This window comes from Oreochromis niloticus, linkage group LG11 (genome assembly GCF_001858045.2).
Source record: "Oreochromis niloticus isolate F11D_XX linkage group LG11, O_niloticus_UMD_NMBU, whole genome shotgun sequence".
Lineage (NCBI taxonomy): Eukaryota > Metazoa > Chordata > Actinopteri > Cichliformes > Cichlidae > Oreochromis > Oreochromis niloticus.
In genome coordinates this window covers 38,457,848-38,480,905 of record NC_031976.2, presented here as the reverse complement: position 1 = coordinate 38,480,905, position 23,058 = coordinate 38,457,848, and the positions used below count along the sequence as shown (strand labels likewise).

At 46.0% G+C, this 23,058-nt stretch overlaps 1 protein-coding gene across 4 annotated transcripts in view; it reads right to left on the bottom strand.

Moving 5' to 3' along the window:
- Positions 1-703: 703 nt before the first annotated feature.
- Positions 704-23,058, bottom strand: part of iqgap3 (IQ motif containing GTPase activating protein 3) — a 27,214-nt gene continuing 4,859 nt past the window's right edge. For all 4 annotated transcript variants that reach the window (XM_005462366.4, XM_005462367.4, XM_005462369.3 and 1 more), the window contains exons 13-38: positions 13,874-14,034; positions 13,677-13,792; positions 13,394-13,557; positions 13,151-13,241; positions 12,711-12,878; positions 12,459-12,601; positions 12,168-12,338; positions 12,003-12,086; positions 11,835-11,906; positions 7,592-7,661; positions 7,297-7,505; positions 7,033-7,185; positions 6,646-6,809; positions 6,313-6,537; positions 6,088-6,228; positions 5,929-6,013; positions 5,271-5,503; positions 5,062-5,194; positions 4,857-4,959; positions 4,659-4,782; positions 4,440-4,527; positions 2,957-3,169; positions 2,613-2,773; positions 1,839-1,964; positions 1,655-1,763; positions 704-1,548 (exon numbers count right to left, since the gene is read on the bottom strand). In XM_005462366.4, the coding sequence (XP_005462423.1) occupies positions 1,435-1,548; positions 1,655-1,763; positions 1,839-1,964; positions 2,613-2,773; positions 2,957-3,169; positions 4,440-4,527; positions 4,659-4,782; positions 4,857-4,959; positions 5,062-5,194; positions 5,271-5,503; positions 5,929-6,013; positions 6,088-6,228; positions 6,313-6,537; positions 6,646-6,809; positions 7,033-7,185; positions 7,297-7,505; positions 7,592-7,661; positions 11,835-11,906; positions 12,003-12,086; positions 12,168-12,338; positions 12,459-12,601; positions 12,711-12,878; positions 13,151-13,241; positions 13,394-13,557; positions 13,677-13,792; positions 13,874-14,034 (3,621 nt within the window). In that variant the 3' untranslated portion in view covers positions 704-1,434. The remainder of the gene's footprint in view (positions 1,549-1,654; positions 1,764-1,838; positions 1,965-2,612; positions 2,774-2,956; positions 3,170-4,439; positions 4,528-4,658; positions 4,783-4,856; positions 4,960-5,061; positions 5,195-5,270; positions 5,504-5,928; positions 6,014-6,087; positions 6,229-6,312; positions 6,538-6,645; positions 6,810-7,032; positions 7,186-7,296; positions 7,506-7,591; positions 7,662-11,834; positions 11,907-12,002; positions 12,087-12,167; positions 12,339-12,458; positions 12,602-12,710; positions 12,879-13,150; positions 13,242-13,393; positions 13,558-13,676; positions 13,793-13,873; positions 14,035-23,058) is intronic.

The window sequence follows — 23,058 nt, the reverse complement described above, 5'->3', positions numbered from 1 at the left end:
CCGCATGTAACTACGACGGTGTTTGCTAGTTCATCTTACATGCATTAATGTAATAATGTGGTTAACCTACTCAACGTAAATTACACACGAACAACATTAAGCTAGAACGGCTGCTGCTGCCATCATCATCCTCATCATCATTTCTGCTACGCTGACAGGGCTAGGGGCCAGGACTTTACTCTTCGGGTTCTTGGGGGATGTTACTAACTCCGGGTCCGATAACAGGCACCACACCCGCAGTAGATGTGCACGGTGTGAGGTCTCGCAGCAAGCTATCAAATACGGCTTTTAAAAAAACGCTATGTGTCACCAGGTGTTTCATCAGATTCGAGGTGTTACCTCCTTTGCACAGTATCAGCTTAAAGCACTTGTTGCAGGCTGCTGAGTTTGCATCTTTTGCTGTGAAGTACAGCCAGACTTTTGACCGCTTCGCCTTGGGCATTTTTAATCTGTAGCTCTGCTCTAAAAGAGCGCATGTACCTGGGCCCGCCTACTACGCTTGCAAAGGTAAAATGATTGGCTAGAATCCAAAGTGTGTGACATCTCAGGAAAAAAAAGAAAAGAAAAAAAAAAGCAATATTCAGCTTGTTTGTGGCCATCATCAGTTTTTATCGCGCACGCGCACACACACACACACACACACACACACACACACACACACACTTAGTCTTTTAACTTTTAAATTAAAAATAGAAATAATGACTGAAATGTTCAAGTTTATTTATTGTAGCAAAGACAAAAGAAGAAGGAAATGATAGGAAATATTTACAGGTATTGATCAGCTGGTATTGATTGGTCAAACCTCAGTGCAGCTAAACATTACAACCAGACAAGTGACCAATGAGCCACTACGGAGTCCTGAAAGGGTCAAACCTTTCAAAAGAAGATAGCTTAGTGTAGTTTGAATCCCGAGAAACAAACCAAGATAGGACAAAAACACTGACGTGTCACTCCTCCAAATTAAACTGAAACACACATGTTCCCATACAAAGAGAGACACTAAGGTAAGATGCCTCACTCTGCACCGCATCCAGATACTGTAGTGAGATATTAAAACAGGTGTAGGGAGAGGATGTCCCATTAAAGTGTTACAGAGAGGGAGACAGGCGACTCACTCTGCTTGATTAGTATCATACAAACATGCATAAAAATGTCACGTGAAATAAAAAAGAATCACTTTTGTTAAATTATACGGACATAAAAACAAAGACAGCGCTGCAGACAGAGCACTAACTCAGTGATTACAGCACAGACAGGAGTGTATAGGGACGTCCCACTGAGCGAGATATAAAGTCAGTCAAATTTAGTGAGATTCAAAGACGCCTCAAAAGTTGCATCCTGATCATTTGGTATAAAACGCCGTTCAGTTTCCTGATTATAGACAGGAGTGTGGGATGAGGCCACGCCGCAGAAGCCAAGTGAGTGCCGCTCCTCTCACTTCTTGAAGAACTTCTTGTTGAGGAGGAAGATGAGGAGGTTCACATTGACTTTGGCCTTATTGAACATCTTCATCACAGCCACACCCTCATACTGCAGCTGCAGCAGGTCCTAACACACACACACACACACACACATACACACACACACACACACGTTAAACTCGTATCACCTGGTTTATGTGGCCCAGTTCGACGTGGTCTGGCCTCGGTCCTACCTGGTATTTGAGCAGGAACTCCTCCATCTCCACGCCGAGAAATCGAGCTTTTACTTTGAAACTTCCTCTCTCGGGCCCGGCAGCAATCTCAAACATGACGTTCTTAAACCTGGAAACAGAGAGAACGTGAGCACGCGTCCTCGCCGCGTGTCATACATGTGCCGTCTGTGTGTTCCGCGCTCACTGCGTGACTGGCAGGTCTTCGATCTCCAGCAGAACGCCCTTCTCGTGCAGCCGGGTGGCGCTGTAGCTCAGAGCAGGAAGCTTGTTCCTCCCTTTGCCGTCTGCCGCCTTCTGATTGGTCGATTTGCTGCAAGAACAAGCCAATCAGTGATGGACCTTACTGACAGGCCTATCGCCTCACTGACAGCATCGTGACGTGCACCTTCAGGACACATGCGGTCTATGCACCTCTTTCCTGTTTCAGGAGCTGTTGGTGGATATTTAAGATCAGCTGATGGCAGGTCGGCGTGGATGCCGGCTCAGCTCGTGACGCCAACGCTCTTGGTGATGTTTGAACTTTTCATGCAAACATTCAGCTCGTACCTCAGCGAGCTTCTCTTCACTCAGATTTCGAACGCACAGTTTAAAGCTCTCGTATTCTGGCGCCTCTGATAGAGCTTCCTGTACCCGGGGCTCGTGGTCAACCTCGGCTCACCTGTTCCCGAATAACTTTATTTGTTTGTTGTACTTGAGTTTTTCCCTTCTGTTGTTGATTGTGTGACAAACGTTTGTTCGTCCCACCCCAAAACCGACGTCACAGCTCTCGAGGTGAAAACGCCTGGTTCACACCACAGCCGTGTGATGTCACCATAGCCCCGCCCCATCACCATTCATTGCTGCGGTACTTCTAAACGTTTGGCGCCACCACGTCCGAGAACAGAAAGTTATATCTGATGCTAATGGCCTGAGATGAGAAAAACTAGGTCGTTACCCAAAAACACCTGCATATGCATACCTGGCGGTGAGGTTGTCCAGACAGGAAGTGATGTAATGCCTGTAAAAGTCCACCTGCTCACTGTGGAAGCTGCTCTTAGCCTGCAGGCTGCTGAGAGTCTGATGGAGCTTCAGGAGCTCCGCCCCTCGGCGCTGGCGGTGGAGACGTTGCTGACGGATGTCCTGGTGGGGAAACGTGCAGTGACATCATAGTCAGGGATGTTTTCAAAAACATGCAGGCAACAGGCCACTGGTGCATTCTGGGTAAAGCAGTTTGCACACGTGCAGAGGAGGGAGGGAGCTTGCAGTCAGGATGTAGCGAAGGAGGACGCTGGAATAGGAGGAGATGGAAGCAGGTCTCGTTACCTTGGCGATCATCTGCAGGATCTGGTTCTCGCTGTCTGGCGGTTTCAGGGTGCCGAGTCCCTCCAGACGACGAAGACTCCTCAGGATCTTCCTCTTCTTCTCCTCCAGGCTCAGGTTGCCATTGGCGACCAGCGACTGGTTCCGCTTCATCTTCTCAGGAGTCCGAGCATCCTGCTGGGCGCGGCGCTGCATCAGCCAATCGTGACACACTTCCTGTTTGAAGAGATCAGATGACATGATTAGAGATGGGCCGATCTGATATTACGTATCGGTATCGGTCCGATACTGACCTAAAATACTGGATCGGATATCGGAGAGAAATAAAAAATGAAATCCGATCCATTAAATATCATAAAAGCACCTCACAAAACTTGCGACATGGCGTAACTCCACTCTTAACCTTAGCATGTCGGAGCAGTGTGCGTCACATGATAGAGCGCTGTGGCGTGCGAGACCTCTCAGCGGTCTGGTTAAAAGAGGAAACCAGCAGCTGAACAACAGCAGCACGTTTAAGCTTGATAAGCTGTTGTTAGAATGTATTTAATATTACTTTCTACACCAGGATCCTTTTCTACGTAGCTGACAGCTGGTAACTGTGCAGGGGCGGATCTAGCAAAGTGTAGCCAGGGGGGCCGATAGGGCATGAACAGGGAAAAGGGGGCACAAAGACATACTTTTCTTTCGTATTCTCATGTCTAGCTTTTAATAAATAATTATCTGAATCTTACAACCAGGGAGAGAGAGAGATCTATAGATAGATACAGATATATAGATAGATATCTATCTATCTATCTATCTATCTATCTATTGATTTTAAGTTGTTGTGTATCTGACGGACGAAAGCTAAACCAGTTCCACACCACTGAAGTTGCAGCATTTTTACAAACCAGTTCTGGTTCATCCGTTTCATTCAACGATCCGCTTTCGCCCTTCTCATTCTCCGTCGCCGCCATGCTTTTTCCACCATGTGCGTATGAAAACAAAGGCACTGCGCATGCGCGTTTTACCCATATTCTATCGCCATATTTCATTTTCTTATCGTTGCCCAACATTATACCGGTATTACCGTGAACGGTATTGATATGGCCCAGCACTAGGTGGTTCCCTGTGTTTTTTTTGCTGGGAGTTTGCAACCCTAATAGTTAGGTTGTTTAATATTTCTGCTAAGTACTCTTTAAAACACCAGAATAAGGAGGATGGAGGATTTAAGTTTATTATATTGATCAGTTTTGCTGAACTATGAAATATTTTGGGTGCAGTGTATTTCTTGCATACAGGTATAACAGAATAACTTTAGTTTTAAAAAACAAAACAAAAAACGTTTTATTGATTATAAAATACACTATATCGGATTCATATCGGTATCGACAGATATCAAAATTTATGATATCGGTCATGAAACAGTGGTATCGTGCCATCTCTAGACATCATCAAGACTGCAGCGGGTGCCGGTCACCGACCAACCTATTAGTGCGAGTTTTACCTGGTCGCGTGACGGTGTTGTCCTTAGGATGTCACGCAGAGAGTCACCTGACTGCGTCCTGATGACGTCGATGATCAGCTGCTTGGTGCTGGAAAAAAACCCAAAACAACAACAACCCACAAATATTTTCTGTGAACACGGGGTTCTTCTTAATGTTCAGGTAAACAAACCCTGACAGACACTGAGCAGGTGAGGCTAATGGCTTAAAGGCGGGGCTACCTGAGCAGAAGTCCTCTGGCGTCCGGTTTGTCGTCGTCGAAGATGTCAAACTTGTTGGTCAGGGTCAGAGAGACCTCCATCTTGCTACTCTGAGAGTCTAATCCTGGATCAGCTGCGGACTCACCTGAAGGACAGAAAACAGTCAGACTCGGACCGGCTCAGACCGGATGGCGACAGCAGAGCATTGGTTGGCTGTACCCATGAGTTCCTGCAGGCCGGGAACCGGACCGAGATCCTTCAAAATCAGGCCGAGGGGGTCTGAGGGGTCCGGGCACAAAACCTCCTGATGCTCCAGCAGCAGCTGCAGAGAGACATGTGAGAGGTTCACGGGTTTATGTAGACCAGGTACAGGTGCGCATGCAGCGAAAAGATGACGGTACAGCTGGAGGCGGAGCTTCCCGACCTTGTGTGTGTTGAGCAGCTCGCTCACAGAGATGTAGATCACGGGTCTGTTCACGATCAGCAGCTCCGAGTACTCATCCATGCTGAATCTGTCCTCCGGTTCAGGAACGTCGCAGACGGACTGCAGGAACCTCCTGAGACACACAACACCGTCAGGAGAACCTCCACCTCCCCGACACCTCAGAACGGAGCGAGGTCACTGAAACCCACCTGAACCTGCTGTGGGTCTGGCTGATGTACTGGTTCAGGGCTCTGATGTGGTAGCCACTTCCATGGAAGTGTTTGTTGGCAGCGGCATGCTGCAGCACGCGGGCAATGGAGCCCAAGACGTGGCGCTGTTCGGGCTGCAGAGCAGAGCCGGCCGAACGGTCCACCACATCGAAGCCGTCCGGGGCCACGATGGCCGGGTTCATGTAGCGGTAGTAGACCAGGTTACCAACAATCTGCGGGGAGTAGGGCAGACTCAGCGTTAGCGGTTCAATTCAGGTCACAGCGTCAGAGCCACGTGGTTCTGACTTCAAGACCCGCCGCCATACAGAGCACAAGCTTCACGTCGAGCAACCAATCAAATCTCAGCTCCGGCCTGCAAGCTGTGATTTATGTAGACCTCCTCACGCATCCTCCATCATCAGTCTGAGCTCACCTGAGTGCAGCGGGAGCAGAATTTCACATGAAACACAGCCCACCTTCACCACCTGCAGCACAGGTGTCCAACTCCAGGTCTGGAGTCCTGCAGGTTTTAGATGCATCCTTGATCCAACACAGCTACTTTAAATGACTAAATGACCTCCTCTACATGTCTTGAATTCTCTAGAGGCCTGGTAATGAACTAATCATGTGATTCAGGTGTGTTGATCTGTGTTCTTACCTTGTAGAGCTCGTCCTCACCGGCTTCAGGAAACTTTGCCTTTAGGGCGTCTCTGAGGACCTTGGCGGTGTAACGCAGACCATACCTGCGACAACACAGAAAACCGGTCAGCAAAGAAGAGACAGGTTACGCGAGGCGCGGCAGCAGGCAGAGACGTACGGCAGCTTGTGGAGGTTGGCGGTGATGGCTTTGAGGACTCGGTCCGTCAGGTTCTTCAGGTTGATGATGGAGATGTCGATGCGTCTCTGGACTTCAGGCTGAGCCAGAGCGTCTTCGGGAGAAACCTCATAGGGCAGTGAGCTGGGTGAGACAGGTGAGACGCACAACACAAGTGAGACACACAAGACAGGTGAGACGCACAACGCAGGAGAGGCGCGCTCTGACCTCTTGTGTCCGGTCTGCGTCTCGGTCTGATTTATCCAGGTCTTGTAGACGTCCACGGGGTCGGTCCTGATGCTGAGCGTGCGGTCCTGCAGGACGTCCTGTAGAGCCGGACCCAGCACCTCACGCAGGGCATTCTGACCACGAGCGTGGCGGTAGAAGTTCACCAGCATCTTGATGATGGTGGGGTTTCCTGTGATCACGTCCTGAGGCTGCTCCACCTTCAGCCTGACATCACACACACACACACACACACACACACACACACACACACACACAGGTAAGCAGTGACAACACGTTACAGCTCAGATACAGGTACAGTGACATCATCGTTACCTGATCTCATAGCGGAGCGCTTCTGTGAAGAGCTGCAGCAGCAGAAAGGCCTCGCGGCGGTCGGAGCCGTAGTTAAACAGACTGAAAACCACCATCTCCATGAAGGAGGTGGAGCGACTCTGAGGCATCAGGAAGATCAGCTGAGCCAGGTAAAGGGGCTGTGTCTGCCACACACACACACACACACACGTTATAACTGGCCTGCTGCAGATAAAAATGTATCATCTGTTCCACTTGCAGTTGCTCAATATCACCACCAGGTGGAGCCCCTGCCTTATTGGTGAGGCAGAGATGACCACACGAATCAGGCAGGTACAGTAATGTGTTGCCATGGACCTGCTCAGGTCAGCTCGAGGTAAGCGAGCAGCGGGCAGGTGTGCGTTTTACCTGCAGCAGGTAGAAGAGGTGCTGGTAGGCCTCCAGTCTCTCCCTCCTGTCTCGGCTCAGAGCCTTCAGGCCTTTACTCCTCTCCACGTCCATCATGTCTGACAGCTGCTCCTTGTTCTTCTTTGTCAGTTTCTTACAGTGAGACACCACTTCCTGTTCACAGACGGCACTTTGTTAACGAGGACAACGAGGAGCCAATCAGTGTGTGTCTGTGTGTGTGCATGTGCGTGTGTGTGGCGATGAGCTGAGGGGGCGGGGCCGTACCTGCAGCGTAGCGCGGTTGCGGACCAGCAGCCCGATCTTCAGGTCCATCAGGTCCAGGTCGGCCTCCAGCTGTCGGTTGAAGCGAATACTTCTCACCACCTCCTCCCTCAGACGCAGCAGCTCCGCCTCCTCTCTGATGTCACCATCCCCGAGGTCGAGGAGGTGAACAAACTTCCTGACCACAGATAGAGGGGGAGTGGCCGAGTGCACTAAAACAGGTGAGGGGGAAGAGGTCTTATTAATCAGTCATCGGTGACACAGCAGCCTGACCAATCAGAAGCGTCTGTGAACTCACCAAGCATCCTGTACTGCTCGCGAGCTCGGTTAGCTCTGAAGAAGGCCTGGATCTTTACGACAGCGCCCACCTGTGGACACAAACTGTTACTGTGGAAATAGGAGATTTTGTCTGACTGGCTGACACAGTTGTACACACTGTCCTAAGTACTGCATCAGGACCTCACAGGTGGATCTTGATTACCGAGACGCTGACAATTCACCTGAGTTCATGAGTCATGTGAGAGTGACATCAGCAAAACTCACGTTACTCTAAACTAGAATGTAGTAACTATCACCCAATTAGTGTACTGAATATTGATTATAAGTTGTTCACATCCATTATCTCTAAGAGACTAGAAACAATATTACCTGGGTTAATACATAATGATCTAACGGGTTTCATCAAACAGAGACAGGCCCAGGACAACATCAGAAAGGTTTTGCACATAATGAGGCAGGTCGATAAACAAAAATTAGAGACCTTAGTGTTAAGTCTAGATGCCGAAAAGGCATTTGATTCAGTGAGGTGGTCCTTTTTATGTAAGGTGCTTGAGAATTTTGGTTTTGATAAATCTGGAATTGATATTATTTCAGAGCTATACAATAAACCAACAGCTTAAATCAAAATCAGTGGAGACCTCACCGAACCATTTATATTGGAACGTGGGACACGACAGGGCTGCAATAGGGCTGCAATATTTCACCACTGCTTTTTGCTTGTTTATAGAACCATTAAGTCAGTGGATCAGGGACAGACAGGATATAACTGGAGTAAGAACGGCAGGAGGGGAAAATAAATTAGAACTATTTGCGGACGACTTACTATTAACAATATCCTATCCCTCACAGGCACTCCCCAAAATCATGGAAATGCTATCAGAGTACGGTAGCAAGTATTAACTTTAAACTATGAACCACCAGTTGAAATTAAGAATCGCTATAAATGGAAGTGGGATGCAGATAGCATTAGGTACCTAGGGGTGGTACTACATCGTGACTTCACCAAAATGTTCAATGCCAACTATGCCCCGCTAAACGAATCTATAAAATCAGATATACAAAGGTGGAATACCACTGTGTTTCTAGGCCTACACTCCAGGATCGAATCAATTAGATTAAATTTTCTTCCCGGACTGCTGTATTTGTTTCAGTCTTTACTGACTGCCATACCACAAAAACAGTTTGTGGTATGGGATACGATGTTCTCAAAATACATCCGGAACGGGAAAAAAGCTAGAGTTAAATATAAAACCCTCCAACTAAAGAAAGAAAAAGGAGGTCGTGGGCTTCCTTGTCTACGAGAATAAATGGCCTGTGATAGGTTTGTAGCTTGAACCTATTCGCTGGAACGTTGAAGACAATGTAATTACACAGCAAGCAAGACACGAAGTAGGCAAAGTTCTTTATGTTTCACGTGCACGGCTGAGAACTGAACAAACGCCGTTCCTTCGCTTGACCCCAGTTGCTCTCGTCCGCTCTCCCGTAACACTGCTCTTTTATTGTGGTTACATGAATATGCATAGGTTCATTAACATATGACATCTTACATAGGTATGCATTTGAACAAAGAATACCCTGTGTGTGTGTGTGTGTGTGTGTGTGTGTGTGTGTGTGTGTGTGTGTGTGTGTGTGTGTGTGTGGTCAAAGCATGACCCCATATATGACTTCTCTAAACCCGCTGGCCTGGAAGTCCAGCAGTTCATCTAAACAAAAGGCACTTAGACTACAACACGTTTATCCATCCATCCATCCATCCATCCATTCGCTTCCGCTTATCCTTTTCAGGGTCGCGGGGGGCGCTGGAGCCTATCCCAGCTGTCATAGGGCGAGAGGCGGGGTACACCCTGGACAGGTCGCCAGTCTGTCGCAGGGCCAACACACAGGGACAGACAACCATTCACACTCACATTCACACCTAGTGACAATTTCGATTATCCAATTAACCTATCCCCACAAGCTGCATGTCTTTGGATGGTGGGAGGAAGCCGGAGTACCCGGAGGGAACCCACGCAAACACGGGGAGAACATGCAAACTCCACACAGAAAGACCCCGGCCTGATGGTGGAATTGAACTCAGGACCTTCTTGCTGTGCGGCAACAGTGCTAACCACCGTGCCCCACGTTTATCCTACCATAAAACAATAAGACAAGGTACGACCTCTCCCATGCTCCTAAAATGTGGGTGTGAAAGTCAGAGAGCTCTGGAATGCACACAAAGCCTTTTACAGCCTACTAAAGATCACACATCCTATCACTACACAATCAATTATACACCTCTAAGCATATATGGGTGGATATTTCTAAGCATAAATGACAAACCTAACAGCCTGTATTTGTATAGCGCTTTTACTAGTCCCCAAGGACCCCAAAGTGCTTTACACGTTCAGTCATCCACACATTCACACACTGGTGATGGCAAGCTACATTGTAGCCACAGCCACCCTGGGGCACACTGACAGAGGCGAGGCTGCCGGACACTGGCGCCACCGGGCCCTCTGACCACCACCAGTAGGCAACGGGTGAAGTGTCTTGCCCAAGGACACAACGACCGAGACTGTCCGAGCCGGGGCTCGCACTGGCAACCTTCCGATTACAAGGCGAACTCCCAACTCTTGAGCCACGATCGAATATTACTATGCAACTCAGTTAAGACCATTGATATGTCTCTGCTGTCTAGATTACACCGCCGGATGGAAAGATGTTGAAGGAACAATCGTTAAAGGAATACCAGTTACAGCTTTAATATCGAATATACAATTACAGAACAAAATACACATGGCAGACGAAACCATACTACAAATAATGATATCTGCTTGGAAAGAAGTAATAAGAATTTGTGGTTTGGAAAATGCCTCTAAGGTATTAAGATGGTGCGCATATGATTCAGATTTTACTCTGAATCGGTACGATAATAGATTCAAGAACTGGATTTCAAAAGGTATAACTAATTACTATTCATTTGTCCACAAGGAGGCATTTCAAAGCTTTGAATTCTTAAGGAGTAAACATGATTTAGGCGACTTCTTTAGATATCTACAGGTCAGGAATTATTTTAATCAAAACTTAGAAGTGAAACTAAACGATTTAAAATTTGTAGAAACATTTTTATCATTAACTAAATCTGGAGCGCAACGCAAAATTATTTCCAAACTATATAACAGCATCCTGCAGTGTAAAAACAACAGCACTGTCTATATTGCGTCTCATTTTATTTCTCTATCTGATAAGAAAACAATTCAATCAGATAGCTATTTATTGTGAATGAAATACAGTTACATTTTCAAGCACTTTTAAGCACCACATCTGAAATTCAAGCACTTTTCAAACCTTGAAAAGACAACATTAGAATTCAAGCATTTTCAAGGATTTCAAGCACCCGTACGAACCCTGATATTAAAGCGATGTGGGAAAAAGAAGGTAATCTGACAATTACAGAGGAGTGTTGGGGCCATGCATGCAAGATACAGTGGGCTACCACTGGGTCCAATGTTTGGCGTGAATTCTGCTGGAAAATCATTATGAAATTTTTCATCACCCGTGCTCAACAAAGACACCGGGGAACTGGTGACACTTGTTGGAGATGTGGGGGAGATGGAGCTAACCATTTCCGTATCTTTTGGGATTGCAAAGTTATTCGCCAGTACTGGTCTCTAATCCATGAACATCAAAGACAAACAAAAAAATGCTTTTTCATTTCTTTTCCCTTTAACCTTTGAAACCATATTTTTGTGTAACACACCAGTGGATAAATTGAATTCTAATGATAGAAGACTTTTGTATATCCTACTGGCCGCGAGTAAAAAGCCTCTTACGAGGAGATGGCTTAAGCCCAAACCACCAACGATGGAAGACTGGATACATTCTGAACAAGAGATCTATACGATGGAAAAATTTTCTCTTAAACTTCAGAGGGACACCTTCTTCAGAATATGGTCTAAATGGACAGAATATGTTAAGCCTGTGAGGTTATTTTTTATGAACCATGCTTTTTTTCCCCGTCAAAGCCCTGAGTTAAATTCCCATGTCAATATTAAGATGCTAACTTGCCTACCCTGGTACCCCCTTACCCAAAGTTTTTTTTTTTCCCCCTTTCTTTCGTTCTCTTTTTTCTCTTGATTTTTCTGTTTTTTTCCCTCTTTTTCTTCTCAATTACAAGTTTAAAAATGTGAAAGCAAAGACAGTGTAAAAAGTAATACTACTGTTATGGACAATTGCTTTCTCAATAAAAGGGAATGTTAAAAACACAAAAAAAACAAACTCACGTTACGTCTTAAGAAACTCAGCCGAGCGCAATATCGTCTCCTCGCCAACCACATCCTCGCAAACGCCTGGATCTGTTCACACAAGCAGACGACATAAATAACGCTCATCAGGTGAGCTGCACCTGCTAATCTAATCTCAGTCACATGATTAGGAGCAGCAGCTGTTACCTTGACGACAGCTCTCCAGTTCATGTAAAGGAACTGCAGGCGCCGTCTGTAGACCCTCTGCTCGACGAACCTCCTCCAGTGAGACTGAACACAGAGCAGAGCACACCTGTGACGCACCTGTAACTCCCCGTCGAGCCTCGGCTCTCCAAGGGGGCTCACGCTCACCTGGATGACAATGATGGCGGCCGTCTGATTCATGAGGAAGTGACGTCGTGCCGCCATCCGCCGTCTGATCAGGAAGCCTCGACAGAGCGCCTGCAGGCGAACGACGAGGGCCTCGCTGTTCCGCCACAGCACGCCGCGACTGTACTCGGCCGAAACGCTGCTAACCACTTCCTGCAGGGGGGAAAGTGAAACGGCGAGCTGGTAGCCAATCGCAGATCAAACTTTCCAAGCACAGAAACACTGTTCCGGTTTAACAAGGAAGTGAGCAGGTGAGCCTCAGGTGTGTCTCACCTGTATGTCGTGGCGATCCAAGAACACGCTGTTGTGCACGAAGCCAGGGGGCCGCTCCCAGCTGCCCTCCAGTCTGCTCAGGTGGAAGAAATAAACGGAACCGTCTTGCAGGCGGACTCGAACCCAGGGACTGCGGTTATCTCCTGAACACACACACACACACACACACACACACGTGATTCTCTCTGTATATGCGCACGCGCGCGCGCGCGCGTGCGTGTGTGTGTGTGTGTGTGTGTGCAGGTGCGTCACCTGTGCACATGCGGCGTGCCATCAGGGCGCTCAGCTCTCTCTGATATTCCGCAGCACAGTCAGGTAGAACTCTGTGAAGCTCCGCCTCCGGCAGAGACAGCACCCGCAGCGTCTGCTTCGCCCTGTTCTCCTTCACGGCCTGATTCACCGCGGCAACGGACAGACACACTGACGGACACACAATCAATAATCAATACACGGATCAATAATCAACACGCTGACAGGAAGTTCTGTCCTTCAGTCGTTTCTTCTCGTGCGACTCGGAGCGATGTTCACACCTGTCTCCAAGCACACCTTCAGTGATGTCACTGCTGAAAGCTAACAGGTAAAGATAAAGACGTTTCGCTCTTTGCGGTCCAGCCTCTGATCATTTCTAACCCACATGCTTAAACACTGAACAGGTGTGGTTACTTGTGCAGGTAAATGAATCTGTGACTCACACTTTAGAGCTCTCTGACTCTGCTGATTGGCCGTCCTCACGGCCTCCTGGATATCAGCCAACCACAGCTCGGCTCCCGGGTCTCTGCTCACCTGGTTGGACAGGAGGAGGACATGTGACTGAAAGTTTAAACCTCACCTGGATTCTACCTGCAGAGGGTCATGATCAAGACTAAAGTCACAGTTTCTGAGGGACTGTTGAGGTGATGGCTCGGTTACCTGAGCAGTTACACCTGAGCAGTTACCTGAGCTTTGATCTGCCTGGCTTGGCTCAGCAGGGTCAGGTACCTGCAGGCATTGACAGGTGAAACCTCGTCCACACCGCAGGAGGGCAGCAACAGGGCGGAGATAAGCCGCTGAGGATCTCCGCTCATCACGGCCTTGTTTATCAGGCCGACAGCCAGGAGCTCTGAGGGTCACAGGGGTCAGAGGTCGCAGGGTCAGCTCAACAGAATTCAAAGAAATTAATGTTTGTTGCTTATAATGACATCATTCTGTGTTTGTAACAATGTCATCGCGTTGTCGTACGCTGTTGTTCGTCCTGCGCCGAGCCGTTCACAGCGGCGATTCCTTCCTGCAGCTGGTTCCAGGTAAGCAGGTCTCGGCCCACCTGTTGTTTCACACCAACCAGAGTCTCAAAGTACCTGTACGACAGTGACATCATCATCAGGGACGTCATTATCAACAGTGACATCATCGGCAGGTAAATGGGTAAGAGGCAGTACCTGTCAAGCAGTGCGGGGTCTACATCAGAGAGCCCTGCAGACAAACTGACCAATGAGGAGCTGAACTGCTGTAGGTGTCCCGCCTCCAGACCCTGATTGACGAGAACAACGGCTGATAGCATCTCCACGGCAACAAAGAGCTCCTCCTCCTGCAGTTCCCCCTGGAGGAGACAACAGGAAGTTCCAGTTGAATGACAGTGACGCCAGGGGCGGATCTAAAGAAGTTTTCTTAGGGTGGCAAAATCAAAGGTTTTTTTGGCAGGTGGTTACATATGGTTAAAATGATTCAAATGCAGTAAGTATACACATTTTTCGTATAAATATAGTCTGTAACTTAATTATTTTCTGTAGCCGACATAATTAAACACTTTAGTGACATAAAACTTGAGTTTTGATTTTATGTACTGTATAACCTGTATAATAAATAAATATGTAGCCCAATAAGTATAAAACCCAGAAAGCTACACAACATGGGGCGGTTCATTTACAAACAAGTCTAACTTGAGTTTCACCCTTTTTTTGTTAGAAAATAATCAAATTGTTACAGCTTAAATTACACACAATGTCAGAAATCTGCACTGTCATGAACAAAAATTGAAACCTAATTTTTCATGATTTGTTGGATTAACCCTCCAAAACATAACCGGCCATTTTTGACTCCCTTTGATTTTACATTTGTATTTCACCTTCAAATTTTGTCATTTCATTCTTTTCCCCCCCGACTTTCTTTACAGATAAACCTCACGTGTCTGAATTTAGTTGTTTTTTCATTGACAAACTGTATTAATATTACTGATCTGAAATCACACAAAAAAACCTTAAAATCCTTGTAGCATCTTTTTTTACTGTGAAAAAAAAAAAAAAAAAGAAAAAAAAAAAAAAAAATACGGACATGTTGAGTAAGTTATTTTTATAACTTGAAATGCAAATATAAATTGTACATTTTGAAAACTTATGCACACATTTTGTAAACATATGCAACCATTTATCTAAAAATGCAGCCAATGCACCTGCCGGGTTTTTTTTTTTTGTAGAACCATTTAAAAATATTACTATAACTAAAATGAGAGAATAATCAGGTCTTGCAATAAGCTGCCCCACAAATTATGTCTGCCAGTAAAAAGAAATTGTTTGTCCACCACAAGACAGGAGAACAGGAGGTACATCGGGGGCTTCCGGTTGGGCGTTGTAGCAAATGGCTGCTTGAAAGTTTCGGCTCCTTGCCGGTTGGAAATAATCCCCTTGGAAGAATATTCAGACACAAAGAACAGTATCTAAACTTGACATGGATGGGGATAAACAAAAAACGACTAAAGGTAAATCAAGCTCGGGACGGGAAAGGGGAGAGTTAGTCGAGGAAACTTGCAGCGGAGAGGAGAATAATGGCGATGCTAAAGTGGAGGTGGCTAGCCGATTCATGCTAGCTATCCACGATGAGATTCGGGCTCTGAGGTCAGACCTTAAAAGTGAAATGAGTGAGTTTCGACTTTCTTTTCGCAATGATATGAAAAAGGAACTGAACGAGTTCAGAGGAGAAAGAAGGATGTCCGCTATGAAGGGAAAAGGATTTACTTTGACCAAGATTATCCCCCAGACATCCTTAAGAAAAGAAAGGCGTACGTGGGGATCCTGAGAGAGCTTAAAGCCAAAGGAATCCGCTTCCAAACGCCACATCCAGCTAAGCTGAGGGTGTTCTTCGACAGCGGCACCAAACTCTACGAGAATGCGACAGAGGCGGCCAACGATCTGAAGAAGAGAGGACTCGGTCAAATCCTTCTGCTCACCGGACCTGGAGTACCTGATGATTAAGTGCCGGCCATTCTGGCTACCGAGGGAATTTACAGCAGTGATTATTACGGCTGTTTACATTCCCCCACAAGCCGACACTGACCGAGCACTCAGGGAACTGTACAGCGCGATCAGCAGTGAGGAAACCGCACATCCAGAGGCGGCGTTTATCACGACCGGGGACTTTAACAAAGGAAACCTGAAGAAAGTTTCACCAAAACTCCACCAACACATCCATTTCAACACTCGTGGAGACCGGCTACTTGACCACTGCTACACCCCTTTCCGGGATGCGTACAAAGCCCTCCCCCGCGCCCCATTCGGCCAATCAGATCACCGCTCCATCCTGCTCCTGCCCGCCTACAGGCAGAAGCTGAAACAGGAAGCTCCAACCCTGAGGGCGGTGCACCGGTGGTCGGACCAATCGGAGTCTACGTTGCGGGACTGTTTTGATCACGCGGACTGGGAAATGTTTCACGTGGCTGCTAATGACATTGATGAGTACACGGACTCAGTCTGCGGATTTATCAGGAAATGCGTGGAAGATGTCGTCCCATCCAGAACAGTTAAATCCTTCCCAAATCAAAAACCCTGGATTAACGGAGATGTTGTTCGCACGGCGCTAGCGGCACGGAGCACCACTTTTGTCTCCGCGAACACATCGGACTACAAACATGCACATTACCAACTCCGGAAGACGATCAAAGCAGCCAAACGTGAGTACAGGGACAGGGTGGAGCAACAGTTTGACAACCCTCGGAGTATGTGGCAGGGACTAAACACAATCGCAGACTTTAGAGGGAAAACCAGCACACCGCAGACCACGGCCTCTCTGTGTGAGGATCTAAACGTATTCTACACTAGATTCGACACAGCGAACACCATGAGACCGGACAGTGTGCGCACCCCGGATGACGTCAGTGCGCACACTGTGTCTGAGGAGGATGTGCGGAAGTGCTTCAGGAAGGTGAACGCGCGCAAAACTACTGGTCCGGACGGGATTCCCGGCCGTGTCCTCAAGTCATGCGCGGCTCAGCTGGCTGGAGTGTTTACACAAATCTTCAACCTTTCCCTCTCTCTGTCTGTAGTCCCAGCCTGCTTCAAAATGGCCACCATCGTCCCTGTACCCAAATCCTCCACCATCTCCTCATTGAATGACTGGCGACCTGTAGCCCTGACCCCCATCGTGAGCAAATGCTTCGAGAAGCTGGTCAGGGACTTCGTTTGCTCTTCACTACCCGACTCACTGGACCCTCTACAGTTCGCATACCGCCACAACAGGTCCACTGATGATGCCATAGCCCTGACACTACATACTGCCCTGTCACACCTGGAGAAGAGAGACACGTATGTGAGAATGCCGTTTGTAGATTACAGCTCAGCATTCAACACCATCGTTCCCTCGAAGCTGGACAGGAAACTGCAGGATCTAGGACTGAGCAGCACCCTCTGCAGCTGGATCCTTAACTTCCTGTCTGACAGACGCCAAGTAGTCAGGCTGGGCAGCATCACCTCATCCCCCATCACACTGAACACTGGTGCTCCACAGGGGTGTGTACTGAGCCCTCTCCTGTACTCACTCTACACCTACGACTGCACGGCCACTAGAAACTCCAACATCATTGTGAAGTTTGCGGATGACACTACAGTGGTGGGTCTTATCACCAACGGTGATGAGACGGCCTACAGGGAGGAGGTCAGCGCCCTGACCCACTGGTGTCAAGACAACCATCTCACCCTCAACGTCACAAAGACAAAGGAGTTGATAGTGGACTTCCGGAGGTGCAGAGGAGTACACACCCCCATCACCATCAACGGCGCTGCTGTGGAGAGAGTGAGCAGCTTCCGCTTCCTTGGTGTACATCTGGCTGAGGATCTTACGTGGTCAGGACACATAAACAAAACAGTGAAGAAGGCGCAGCAGCCTCTTCTTTCTCAGGAGGCTGAAAAGATTGGGCATGAGCCCCCGCATCCTCAGGACCTTCTATCGCTGTGCCATTGAGAGCATCCTCACTGGATGCATCACCACCTGGTATGGCAACAGCACCACTTACAACTGCAAAGCTCTCCAGAGAGTAGTGCGGTGCTCTGAACGGATAATTGGAGGTGAGCTTCCCTCCCTCCAAGACATCTACAGGAAGCGGTGCCCGAGGAAAGCGGGGAGGATCATCAAGGACTCCAGTCACCCCAGCCACAAACTGTTCAGACTACTTCCATCAGGAAGGAGGTTCTGCAGCATCCGGTCCCGAACCAGCAGACTGAGAGACAGCTTTTTCCACCAGGCCATCAGACTGCTGAACACGTCATAGACACCTCACCTTCACTACTTGAATTTCAACATTATGCACTCCACACTGTACATTAATGCCACTGTTTTGCACATGTCCAACTACCAACCTCTGTATATTTTATATATTCTGTTTACTCTATTTAATCTGTAAAATATGTACACACACACACACACACACACACACACACGTAAAAAAACAAAAAAACAAAAACATTTAGTATACACATCCAGTAATGCATACACTCTTATATTGTACATATATTTATTACACTCAGATTTAGCCATTCTTATATTTTGCTTGTTTTACGTTATTGTATTTTTGCACAACTCTGTTGCTTGTGAAGCTCGCACACAAGAATTTCATTCGCATGTACTGTACCAGTGTACCTGCACATGTGACGTGACAATAAAAGTGATTTGATTTGATTTGATTTGACTCTGCCTGGATGATATCAAGAAATCGGGCTCCACGGCGCCGAAACAGCAGAGATTAGCAACGTGGGAGACAGCCGGCGCAGATCGCCGCAGACAGGCGGTGGACCAGCGGCAGATAAGAGAGAAGCTACGGAGCTCCCATCGGGCCCCACCGGGACCGTCCGACTCTTGTGAGTGAAATCAAGAGGGTCATCACGTCTCCACTGGAGCTTTAAAGTGAGGCATCCTGCTCGCATGCAGAGAGGAGGACTTAATATTACTCCTTAGTAAATCTACCAAGAATTTGAAAACTGTTTTGCTCAGGACTGTTTAAGCTGAATTCTATATTTAGGAAATAAATATTTTATTGTTACTATTTCTACCAGTTCATCAAGCGCTCCAATTATGAGCCTGCCTAAAGTGATTATTTTACTTTTATTTTCACCTGAGATGAATACACTTAGGCCAGTGGTTCTTAACCTTGTTGGAGGTACCGAACCCCACCAGTTTCATACGCGCATTCACTGAACCCCTCTTTAGTGAAAAATAAAATAGGATTTTTTTCAAATTCAAGACATAGATATGTTTTTTACTGGTGCACAAAATGAGCCGTGCATGTCACGGCGGAGGCTCTGCTGAACCCCTGAGACCGACTCACCGAACCCCTAGGGTTCGATCGAACCCAGGTTAAGAACCACTGACTTAGGCTTTGGAGTGCTCAAATGACACGTGTTCCAACACATGCTTACAGAACTGTGTTTGATTGATGTGTGGAGAGCCTCTCATCCAGGGGATAAACAATTTACCTATTATTCTGCGTGCCATTCAGTATATACTCGAATTGACTACTTTTTTATGTATAAATCAGACTGGCATAAGGTTGAGGATTGTAAAATAGGGGTCAGAGATTTATCTGATCATTCAGGTGTGTACCTAACCCTGCACCGTGCTAAACAATGGAAAAATACACTTTGGAGACTCAACACCAGTATTTTGAATGAGAAATCAGTACACACACACCAACAGGAATTTGAAACATATCTACAAAATAACGACAATGGTGAGGGGTCTCCAAATATTCTATGGGACGCAGCAAAAGTCATCATTAGAGGTAAGGTTATGGCCCTCACAGCTCATCGGAAAAAAGAAAAACAGAAAAGACTTGAGAAGCTACAGGAGGAATTGAAATCATTAGAGACTAGACACACTGAACAAAAAGATCCCCAGATACTATCGAGAATAAATAAAATTAAACAAGATTTAAATGGCATTTATGATGAGGAAATTGAAAGAAAACTTAAATTTACTAAACAAAAGTATTATAAGATGGAGCCTAGGGCGATGAAGCTTCTTTCATGGAGGTTACGAAAATAACAGGAAAAGAACAGAATTCATAAAATCAGGAACCCTGAGTCACAAATTATCTGCAGTAAACTAGACGATATTCAACAGGCTTTTGAACAATATTACAAAGACCTATATACCCAACCTCCCATAGCAGAAATTACAATGATAGATGCCTTTCTAAATTCACCAGACCTACCATCTATAGGAGAATTACAAAACAAAAAACTCATGGCTGAAATAACGGCAGAAGAACTGCATAAAGCCTAAAGCATTTAGAACACAAGTAACACCAGTGCTGCTTAATTGCTTTAATCATACATTAAGAACAGGAGTAGCCCCACAATCTTGGAAAGAAGCAGTTATCTCAATTATCCCAAAAGAAGGCAAAGATAAAAAAAAGAACGCAGCTCATATAGGCCAATATCCCTCCTTAATGTGGACTAAATTATTTGCTTCAATATTATCTAAGAGACTGGAATCGATTTTTCCAGAGCTGATAGACTTAGATCAGACAGGTTTTGTTTCAAATAGACAGACTCAAGATAACTTAAGGAGAACATTACAAGTGATGAACCACATAACATCAGAAAATATTAGTGCAATGTTGATTAGCTTAGATGCCCAAAAGGCTTTTGATTCGGTGGGTTGGGAATATCTATTTAGGGTACTAGCAAGATTCGGATTCAAGGATGGCTTCATTAAATGTATTAAAGTGCTGTATTACTCCCCAACAGCCAGGATCAGGTTTAATGGACACCTGTCTCAAAATATTTGCTTGAAGAGAGGGACACGCCAGGGCTGTCCCTTGAGCTCGTCCCTGTTTGCCTTGTGCATTGAACCTCTGGCTCAGGCTATTAGAGAAAACTCTGAAATAAAAGGAATTATGATCAGAGGAGAAGAACATAAGACTTGTATGTTTGCGGATGATGTTCTACTTTTTATTACAAATCCTGAATCAAGCTTGTTCAAATTGATGGCCTTGCTAAAAGTCTATAATCAATATTCTGGCTATAAGCTAAATATTCAAAAAACTCAATCCCTTACATTCAATTATACACCTCTACCGGAAACTAAAAAGAAATTTAACTTCAAATGGGACTCTCCCACAATAAAATATTTGGGAGTAAACCTAACAAAAGACATGTCTAAACTTTATGAAAATAATTATGGCCCCATCAATAAAGAGATCAAATCTGACATGTCTCGGTGGTCTCTCCTCCCTCTGGATATGAGTAATAGGATAGAAATAATTAAAATGAACGTACTACCTCGAATTCTCTATCTCTTCCAGTCATTGCCCCTGGAGATACCCCAAAAACAATTTGACGAATGGGATAGATGGATCTCACGGTTCATCTGGAACAGCAGAAGACCGAGAGTCCAGTATAAAACGTTGCAGCTGAAAAAAGAGAAGGGAGGGAGAGCTTTGCCGTGCTTACAGGATTACTATTATGCCGCACAACTGAAACCCCTGGTAAACTGGTGTTCCCCAAATTATGAGGCTAAATGGAAAACCATGGAAATTACTTAATTAGACGTTCCATTACAGTCCCTCTTAGGAAATAAAAGCCAAGCTGAAAAGTTTTACAGAAGTTTGAATCAATTGACCCAGTTCTTCCTGAAACTATGGTTCAAGGTATTGAGGAAACTACAAATAGAAAAACAGGCTAGGATCTTGAATTGGATAGCTTATGATCCAGAATTTGAGCCCGCCAGGCTGGATGGGACCTTTAAACAGTGGACTCTGAGAGGAATTACTTCTTTCTGTTCACTGGCAACAAACGGGGGATTTCAAAGCTATAAAACTATTTCAGATACATTCGGATTGGAAAAGCATGACTTCTATAGATATCTGCAAGTTAGAGACTATTATAACAAGACGTTACTATTCAAAGAGGAAAACAAATACAACCTAATTTATATCTTTCATGATGCATACAAAAAAAAAAAAGGACTCTAAAAAGTTGGTCTCAAAAATATATGGAAGTATACAAGCCTCTAAAAACCACTCTACATTATATATCAAGCAAAAATGGGAGAGGGATTCAGGATCACAAATATCAGAGGAGAGCTGGATGGAAATGCAAATTCAAGGTCTTTGAGAGAGTTTGGTTGGAAAAATGTAGTGAGATTTTTTATCACTCCTAAATTAACAGCTCGGCAAACAGGCTTACAGAGTCAGGGCCTATGTTGGAGAGGTTGTGGTACCCCCATGGCAAACCATTTCCATGTCTTCTGGGCCTGCCCAAGAATCCAGCCATATTGGGAGGGGGGGGGGCATTGAGATAAACAAAATAATCGGGATAAAAATAGACTATTCATTTGTTACCTTGTATCTTGGCAAGATACCTAAGACACTTCCACATAAAGATAATTATTTATTGTCTGTGAAGGTTCTCAGGTCATCGTAGTCAAAGGAATTTGCAAAGAAAAGCGTCTGGACTTCTTTGAGTTTCTTGAAGACGTTTCACCTCTCATCCGAGAAGCTTCTTCAGTTCTAAGGTCAAATGGCCAAGAGTCTCAGATTTAAACCCAGTGGGAGTATCCCCCCAAAGAGGGACAAAGGACCCCCTGGTGATCCTCTAATCACATGAGCCAAGGTGTGAAAGCGGGTGTGGGACCTAATCAGCCAGGGTTTCGGGTGAGCTCATTGTGAAACCTGGCCCCACCTTGTCATGTGAATTCCTGAGGTCAGATGGCCCAGGATGTGAGTGGGCGTTAAGGCGTCTGGGGAGGGAACTCAAAACTGGATTATAGATGGCAGACAGTTGGTGTCGTAAACCACCGCCGATGGTCGCTCACAGTGGACATAGATTGCCTCTTTCACTCCTCTTTCAAACCATCTGTCCTCTCTGTCCAAAATGTGAACATTGGCATCCTCGAAAGAGTGACCTTTGACCTTTAGATGCAGATGGACTGCTGAGTCTTTCTTGACTGTTTTCGTGCTGTCCTTAGAAGTTTTTTTTTTTTTTTTTTAAACAAAAAAACGTGACGACAGTATTTAGAAAAAAGCATGCCTTATATATATTTTTTATCATAACTCTGGATTTACTGGCCTGTAATTAAAATTAAAACGCGGTGTATACTTTGAAGACCAAACTTCAACAGGGACTGAAAGACTCAGCGTGGCTGCAGCTTGTTGCTGTGTCAGCTTAAATCAGTCATGTGATTTGGAGGTGCAGCGTGTCCGTGGACCACAGAGGGTTAATAACACTCACCTTCATTTCATTTCCAGAGTGTAACAACCAACCACCTGTGTGAAATCTGAAATTCCCATGGTGTTGTTCATAATCTGCTCTGGCACAATCATAGACATCGCTTGCTACTGAAAACAAGAAAAAAGCCA